The sequence below is a fragment of the Orycteropus afer genome, unplaced genomic scaffold (assembly GCF_000298275.1).
Source record: "Orycteropus afer afer isolate SDZICR_OR568_19922 unplaced genomic scaffold, OryAfe1.0 scaffold00224, whole genome shotgun sequence".
Taxonomy (NCBI): Eukaryota; Metazoa; Chordata; class Mammalia; order Tubulidentata; family Orycteropodidae; genus Orycteropus; species Orycteropus afer.
The window spans coordinates 5575748-5584930 of NW_006921811.1; the positions used below are offsets into that span (position 1 = coordinate 5575748).

The 9183-nt window shown below is 51.6% G+C and overlaps 1 protein-coding gene across 1 annotated transcript in view; it reads right to left on the reverse strand.

Moving 5' to 3' along the window:
- The window catches only part of EVC2 (EvC ciliary complex subunit 2), a gene marked incomplete at its 5' end in the record, with an annotated part of 97212 nt that overhangs the window by 72627 nt on the left and 15402 nt on the right, over window positions 1–9183 (reverse strand). The window contains 2 exons of the mRNA XM_007948797.1: window positions 3409–3531; window positions 5453–5657. Coding sequence (XP_007946988.1) covers window positions 3409–3531; window positions 5453–5657 — 328 coding nt within the window. The remainder of the gene's footprint in view (window positions 1–3408; window positions 3532–5452; window positions 5658–9183) is intronic.

Sequence of the window (9183 nt, forward strand, 5' to 3'; positions counted from 1 at the left end):
CATCATCCCTGATAGCCGGATGGCCCTGGACAAGACACATAACCTGCTGGCAATTCTGTCCCTCATGTCAACTGGTCAAGACCACCCAGTGCACAGGGACTGCCAATGCAGGCCCGTCACCATATACACCATACATTTCATAGAAATTTCTAGAACTTTTTTTTTTAGTCTGTCTTGGATTCCTTATTTATACTGCTGAAGAAGAAAGAACTAACCTGTGACTCCAGGCAAGAAGATGGGAAAAAGACATCAGTGTGAAGTAGGACATATTATAGAGGTGAGGCCAAGGTGGGGCTCATCGCACACCTGTCTCTGGGACCCTGGGCTGGGAAATTAACTTTTATGAACCTAAACTGGGCCTTGAAACTCTGTTCCTACAACATTGCTACGTGTCTAGAGACATTCATGGAAAGCATCTGACAAGAATTCAAACCATTGGAGAGAGTTCTGCTTTTAGTATTACTATGTCATTACTAGCACTGACCCCACCACTCGCCTGCCAGCTTGTTGCACTGAGTAGGCTGCGGGTTGCTGTGAGGCTGGAGGCTAGGCCAGCAGTATTTCAAGTACCATCAGGTCACTCATGGTAGACAGGGTTCAGCAGAGCTGCCAGACCAAGACAGAGTAGGAAGAAAGGCCTGACAAGGGACTTCCCAAAAAACAGTCCATGAAAACCCCATGGATCACAACAGAGTAGCATCCAAGTAACTCACACATGCAACCATTGCGCAGACAGCACAGGACCGAGCCACGTTACATACAGGTGTGCCGTGCGTCGGGGCCACATGGCATTATAAGCTTGGCTGATCGCAATCAAACATGCTCTCTGTAAACTGTGACTGAACCAGAGACCTGGGGACGTCTCCACCTTCCAGAGTCACTGATACAGGTGACCAACAGAATAAAATTCAGTTTTCTTTAAGTAAGCAGCTCTGGTGGCACAGTGGTTAAAGTGCTGGGCTGCTAAGCGGGAGGTCTGAGGTTCAAATCCACCAGCCACTCCACAAGAGAGATGAGGCAGTCTGCTTCCATAAAGATTACAGCCTCGGAAACCTAATGGGCCAGTTCTACTCCATCCTAGAGGGTCGCTATGAGTCCGAATGGACTCAATGGCAGTGAGTTTGGTTTTGGTTCTTACTCTGGGCTGATCAGCATGTCTCACACTCACCTGCATCTCCCGACTATGCCTTTAGCAGTAAGGGACTTGCTGCCCCAGCCTCTCTCTGAACACTGTCACTTAATAAGACTCCTTGCCTTATTTCCCGAGTTCTTGCAGAACTACAGGGGAACAGAGGTACTATGTATTGGATTCCATAAGCTGTCAGCAAGCAGGCAGCCCTGGAAGGAGCATCTGGCCTTGCCCAGAGCACTTGCCATGGCTCTTCGCTGGCTTGCGGATGTGTGTCCTGAGAAGACACGGACTGAAAAATATGTCAACACCAGGCCTCGGCCATGAACAGAAGGTAGGAACACAAACAGTGGCTCTTCAAGGTGGCTTAACACATCTCCGCACTGAACATACTCTTCTTGGGGCTCTCTTCTTTGCTGCATCCTAGGGGAGACAGAGGTGTCTGGGTGATTTCAACTTACCCAGCCACACTGCAGAAGAAAAGTTTGACAATTTGTTTGTAAAAATGACAATCAAGAAAACCCCGAGAGCTCCACTGTACCCCATAACTCGTGGGGTTGCCATGAATCAGAACGGACTTGACAGCACTGCATTGGTTTTGGGGACACAGACAGGCTCCCAGGCAGTGAGAACACAGTGTCACTCCTGTCATCTGCTCAGAGAGGCCCTTCCTACCTTCCCACCCACAGCCAAGCCCATGGCTGCCCCAGTCCACCTTTAAGAACCTCATCGTATCTGTTTCTTTAACATACTGATCTCAGCCTGGAACTTCCATTTATTTAAATGGATACTATCCATTCCCCTCACCGGAATGTGGCCCCACGAGAGCAGGCACCAAAAGTGTCTCAGGTGCTGCTGTACCCCAAAGTTCATTAGCCCAGTGCCTGCAACACTGCTGTCTCCCCAAAACACTTGTGGAATGAACGAACAATGCATTAACTGCTATGCTAAGGAAGAAAGCTGGGGGCACAGGGAGACAAGTGGGAAGAACTAGATGCCCAGGTAAATCCAGGGAAGCTTCCTGGAAGAGGTAACACCTGAGGACAGAGGCGACACCTTTGGGCAGCAAAGGACAGAACTCACTGATCCATATAAAGTAGGGTGAAAAGGGAGTCCTAGGAAGAGGGAAGAGCATACAAAAGCACTGAGTTACCACTGGGACATAAAGAATTAGCAGGGAGTAATGAGAGACGGCTCAGAAGGAAGGTTGGGCAATCTACTTCCATAGTGATACTGCCTCGGAAACCCAAGGAGGGGTCGCTATGAGTCGGGTCCAACTCGACGGCACATAACAACAGCAACAACAATGAGAGATGGGGCTGGATAGGGCCGCCAGGCTGCTTGTAGGGGTGCCCAGGAGGGCATGATGCCTTGTACAAGAGAAAAAAAGGATTTGTGAGTGAAATGACACCCACATATAACTCAGGACAGAACCAGGCAGAAACTTGGTGGCCACCATGGTCAGCAGAGGCAGCACCAGCCATGAGGCCTGAAGGATGGACGCAGTTTCCAGATGGAGCCGTGGAAGAAGACAGAAGGGCAGGTGCAAAGGTAGGGAGGGAAAGGAACGGGCCCATGTGCAGGTCCGGTCGTTCAGGGCAAGGAGGCCTGGTGGCACACTGCTTAAGCGCTTGGCTGCTAACCCAAAGGTCGGGGGTTCAAACCTATCCCATGGCTCCTTGGGAGAAAGACCTACAATTTGTTCCTAAAAGGAATCCAGCCAAGGAAACCCCCGGGGCAGTTCTCTGTCATGTGGGCTCACTATAAGTTGAAATCACCTTGACAGCACCTCACAACAAGTTAACAGTACACATGGGGGCAGCGGTGGTGGTTCGGTGGGGGAATCCTCGCCTTCCATGTGGGAGAGCCAGGTGCGATTCCCAGCCAAGGTGCCTCACACACAGCCACCACCTGTCTGTCCGTGGAGGTCTGTATGTCGCTATGATGCTGACTAGGTGTCAGTGGAGCTTTCTGACTAAGACGCACTAGGAAGAAAGGACGGCTAAGGACTTCCAAAAATTGGCCAGTGGAAACCCATGGGTCCCACGGGTTCGGTCTGCACGCGGTGACGGGGATGGTGCAGGACCAGGCAGTGTTTCGCTCCCCGTGCGTGGATGCACCGTGAGTAGCAGCTGACTCGGCGGCAGTGAACAACAGTGACAGGTGACGGGCTTGGTGCTGGGTAGATGCAACAGCCCCCAGGCGTGTGTGCCCGGCTAACGGGTGGGGGCCAGCCCCGCCCAGGCGACGAGAAACAGCCGGTGAGACAGGACACTGACCTTCTCCAGCAGCTCCTCAGACGCCTGCTCCTCAAGCAGGTGGATCCTCTCTTCCAGGCCCTTCTTCCAAAGCTCTGCTCTGCTTTTCCTCTTCGCACGCGACTTTCTCCCTTTGCACGGTTGCTGGAAGGACAGAGGACACCCGGGCAAGAGAAGGGCCACCAGGGAGTCCCCGCAGCACCCCCAGCCATGTGCGAGAACTTTCTGCAGCTCTCGGAATCGAGAGGCCCTGCCCAGGCTGGACTGGGGAGGAAGGACGCCGGCGTCAGGGCCTAGCTCAGTGTCAGGGTCTCTGGTCTTCACAGATTTGATGGGCTCGCCAATGAGAGGAGAGGCAGGCAGCCTAGGGCAGAGCCAGGGCTTTGGCATCAGACGGACAGCAGACCCCAACCTAGACCTCCGCTCAACCTTCCTTCTGAGGAGTGGCTGGTGGGTTTGAACCGCCAGCCTTCTGGTTAGCAGTCAAATGCCTTAGGCACTACACCACCAGAGCTGTTGTTCCAAAAAAACAAACAGAAAAAAAAAAAAAAAAAAAACTCACTGCTGTTGAGTCAGATCCAATTCATAGCGATCCCTCCTTGGGTTTCTGAGGCGGTATCACTACGGAAGTAGATTGCCCAACCTTCCTTCTGAGGACTGGCTGATGGATTTGAACCACCAGCCTTCTGGTCAGCAGTCAAATGCCTTTGGCACTGTGCCACCAGAGCTCCTTTCAGTAGCGGATTTTTCAGACCACCAGGCCTTTCTCGGGCGTCTCTGGGTACATGCTAACCTTCAACCTTTCATTTGGCCACTGAGCACATTAACCACCCAGGGATTTAAGAAGCACATCGCCCTCTGGGGGCAGACAGATCCTCATTAGGTAACGCGGACCCCCACATTCCTAACAGTGGATGGAGAGAGAGCCCCACACCTGCTCTCTCCACTTTCAGAAAGTAGAGTCGGATATCACCGCCTCCTCCCAAATCAGAACGCCCTGCTTAACAGTTCGCACCACCCAAAGACTCCTGCCAGGGTATAATAATATCATGATGTAACAATAAGGCAATGAATAGAACAACGTAACACAACACAGCCTAACAATGTAACTTATGTATATCATAAGGACATGCTGCAATACAATGTAGCAGAATATAAGTAAACAATGTAGCAGAATATAAGTAAACAATGTAGCATAATGTTGCAATTTAACAGCACGGGCTTGACACAACACAGCACCACATAAAGGAATGTGGCACAACATGGTACACATAAGATGCTCAGTGAAAGACACGCGGGGTGGTATCGCCAGTGAGGGCTGGACTCCCTCTCTCTCAGCGACCCAGCCCGCCCTCGCTCCTCTCCTTCACTGCACCACTGAGGTCCCATGATCCCCCAAGGCAGCCATAGTCCTGGACTCAGGCCTGCCCACCACCCTCCCCCAGGCTCGCAGGCTGTCACCTAGGCTGGCTGTCACAATACATGAGAAGACCTCCAGGTCTCCAGTGCCTGCCCCACTGCCCACTCTCAGGAAAGCAAACACACAGTAATTTACAACACTCGGCTCGGTGTGGGGCTCGAGCTTCTGAGTTCCAATGGCCCATCTGGGGGCAGCAGTGGCTCTGTAGGACTCTTGCCTCCCATGCAGGGGACCCTGGTTCGATTCCCGGTCAGTTCACCTCGTGCACAGCCACCACCTGTCTGTCCGTGGAGGCCTGGTGTGGCTACGATGCTGAACAGGTTTCCGTGGAGCTTCCAGACTGAGACAGACTAGGAAGGAAGCCCTGGTGGTCTCCTTCCCAAACCAGCCAATCAAAACCCTGGGGGTCACAGCAGTGCAAGCCGCAGCATTAAGCACAAATGTCCCACTGGACAGAGGAGGCAGCTGAGGCCAGAGTGTGACTGGACTCCACGGCCACTATCAACAAGGCGGCTGGAGAGGATGGCTAAGGAGGGTGAGATGAGATGCACCCCGGGGAGGTGGGTGGGGCCAGGTCCCACAGGGTCAGCAGCTCGGGGGGGTCCCGCCTCTGCAGTCAAGGGGTCGACCCGGTTTCCCTCCTACCTGCAGCTCGGGGGCGGCCAGAACTCGGTCCAATTTCAGGAACTCGGCCTCTCGCCACGCAGCCTGGCAGTACTGCAGCAGCACCCGGGCCCGGATTTTGGGGAGGGCCAAGCTCCGGTCCATCTGAGAGAAGCAGCCCTGGGCCTCCTGCCTTATCCTGAGCAGCTCCTCCTCAGACAGCGAGCCGGCCGCAGAGCAGAGCCTCCTGGGGGAGGGAGGACAGTCACAGGCGCTGGGCAGAACAAACACGGAGTGCTGGGGGGGTAGGACAGCCAGAAACGCAAAGCTTGAAAGCGCGACACCCCCGTCGGGTGAAAGGAGTTGTGTGTCCTTACTCCCGCTCACCTTCCCAAGCGTTTCCCAGGCACCGTCCCTCAAGATGGACATAGGCTTTCAGTTGAAGAGTTGGAAGGCCCCATGCCCTCATCACTAGATACCCGTGTTTGGGGTTCCTCACCCCATCTCACCCACCAATGTTTTACTGCATGGCAGAGGACTGCAGTCACGCCCATGTAAGTTCTTTGGTGTTCAACCTTTGCCTTGTGGGTTTGTTAGTAACGTGAAGCCACAGTGAAAGCCACTCTAAAATTAATCCAAACCCTTACTCTTGTCCACCTTCAAACCCACCGGCCATGGGATCACCTGTTTAAATCTTCACCTATGTGGAATGTACCAAAATGACCCAGAAGATACGGACTTTAAAATCAAGACAGGAAATTAGGAGTCTCCAAGGTGTGCCTTCTATGACAAAAACAGTCACACTCATTAATTCTAACTTTACCTCACCAGAACTAGAGCAGCCCCAGTGTATGCAGTGAATTACTTGGTCTGGCTCTTCCAGCCATGGTCTTTGTGATGCCCACCAGATGGCTGAATGGGACTATGCAAATGTGAGGTACTTATGGTCCAAGGGGATTGGATAGCTTGTTAGTAATATAAACAGGTCCAAGGCATCCTTGTTGGGGGTCCAAACAAGAAAAAAAACCTAAATTCTCTGCCGTTGAGTTGATTAAACTCATAATAACCCCTCTTTGTGTTTCCAAGGCAGTATCACTATGGAAGTAGATTGCCCAAGCTTCCTTCCGAGGAGTGGCTGGTGGGTTTGAGCCGCCAGCCTTCTGGTTAGCAGTCAAATGCCTTAGGCACTACACCAGGACTGTGCAAATAAAGTGGATGGAGCTCTCATGTGGGAGATTGGTTAGTGTTGTCATTCTGCTGGGCTTAAAATGAGCCCTCCTAGAAGCAGAAGTGGGGGATCTTACTGTCATCAAGAGAGAAGAGCCAGAGGTGAAGTGAAGTACATCCTTGGACCTGAGCTCTCTTGGACCCCAGATCCCTGCACTGGACCTCCTTGGCTGAGACTCGGCAGAGAGACAGCAACAGTAGAACCAAGAAGCAGAAGACAGAGCAGCGGGCTTGCCGGCCCACTGAGCGGAAAGCTGAGTGCCTTTGGGCAGGAGGCTTGCTGACAGAGTGGGGTGCACCTAGGGATACCTATTGGCAGACTTAAAAGAACTTTGTAACACTTGCTTGAGCAGGACAGAGGCCAGGCGGAGAGGCTGAAGGCCAAAGAGAGGCGTGCCTGAGGGCATGGCCTAGGGGAGATTGTCCTGATCAAAGAATTGTGTCCTGAGCATTCCTGAGCCTGAACTGTAGCCTATTACTTCCCTAACAAACCCCATAACCATGAGAGTTGTCTGTGAGTTCTGTGTGGCCATTGCAACAAATTATTGAACTCTGCAGAGAAGCAGTGACTGCCATGGGAAGGACGATTGGTGTCAGAGTGGGTGGAAAGGCTGGAGGGTGGTGGCGTGTCTGGCCTCTTAGGAACCAGCCTTGGGCTGTGGATGCTGATGGTGATTCTGTCTCCCCCTTGTGATGTCAGAGGCGGTCAGAGGATGCTGCCCCCAAGTCCTTTTGGCACTCACCTTGCTTGAAATTGGGAAGCTTATAAAACTGAGTTTCAAAATGATTGTGCAAAGGTTACTTTTCTATCATGCCTCAGGGATACAGCTGCAAGCTTTAAACAAGGAAGTGTGTAAGCAGACCACCAGCCCCCCACCGTGTGGGAAGCAAGTGGCCCCCTAACTCTCAGAAAGTCATGAAGAGCATTCTGACTGCATAGTGAGCTTTCCCTCTTCCTGCTGGATCAGCAGCCAGGGGCTGATACTCCTTGGACAGCAGATCCCAGGGAAGCTGGAGAAAGTGACCATCTGTGGATGGAATGGCAAGTTTCATTCATATGCAAACAAGGCCCCCAGCCAGCCTACACCTTGAAAAGGGTTCAGTGGACACAGAAGCTAGGCTGAAACCAGGGCTGAGGACAATGTGGGGGAATCAGAGTGTCATTTAAGGATCTGAGTTTCATGGATGTGGAGAACGCCTTGTCAAGAAAACAGAAATGAACACAGATTGGAAGATAAATGAGGTCAGAATCATAAAAGAGAGGAGATGAGAAAAAGTGAGAGGTCACGTCATCCAAACCAAGACACTGTATCACGCTCTGCAAACACCTGGGGCCCTGATCCCCCCGTGGCAGAGCCAGGCCCAGGGAGGCATGCTGTGCAGGAAGGGGCCCTCAATCGTTCAGGCCCAGAAGAGCCTGTGCCTTGGCAGGGGATCCCAAGGTGGCAGGACCAGCGTCACAGAAGGAAGTTCTGCGATCCAATGCCTTTCAAAGGGCCGAGGAAGAGCCCAGTGCGGTGCAGGTGGGGAGGGCAGGTGGGGCAACTCCGCCTTGGGTTGTCTTTGTAGAGAGTAAAGCAGAGTGTGTGGTATTAACAAAGAGACAGACAAACACACAGGCTAAACAGAAGAGAGTAAATGGTGTTCCCCGATGAGCTATGTAGATGTCCTGACCCTGCGGCTGTGAAAGCAGCCGATTTTTTCTTTGATGATGTGATCTGTTAACATGAGCAGTGGCGTCACCAGGAGGGGCAGGGGGATTCAGACTGCACTGGGTGGCACTGTCGGAGGGGTGGTGAGGACTTTCCAACACTGGTTGCTCTGGAATTTTATTTCAACCACAGGCAGTCCCCAGCATACGACCTATGTGAGTTACAATGAATGGCACTTACAATGGTCCATTTTGCGGTGAATTTTTTTTTTCGGTAAATCTTATCATTAGGTATCAGGATTTGAGGAACAATCATTAACAACCTGAGATATGCAGACAATACAACTTCACTTGCTGAAAGTGAGGATGACTTGAAGCACTTACTGATGAAGATTAAAGACTATAGTCTGCAGTATGGATTACACCTCAACATAAAGAAAACAAAAATCGCCTCACAATAATGAGAAAAGATTGAAGTTGTCAAAAATTTTGCATCACTTGATTCCACAATCAGCACTAATGGAAGCAGCAGTCAGGACATTAGATGATGTATTGCACTGGGAAAATCTGCTGCAAAAGACCTCTTTAAAGTGCTGAAGAGCAAAGATATCTCTTTGAAGACTAAGATGAGCTAAACCAAGCCATGATATTTTCAATCGCCTCATATGAATGTGAGAGCTGCATAATGAATAAGGAAGACCTAAGAAGAGTCGATGCTTTTGAGTGGGGGTGTTGGCGAAGAATACTGAAAGTACCATGGACTGCCAGAAGAACCAACAAATCTGTCCTGGAAGCAGTGCAGCCAGAATGCTCCTTGGAAGCGAGAATGGCCAGACTTTGTCTCCCCTACTTTGGTCATGTTGTCAGAAGGGACCATTCCCCGGAGAAGGATGTC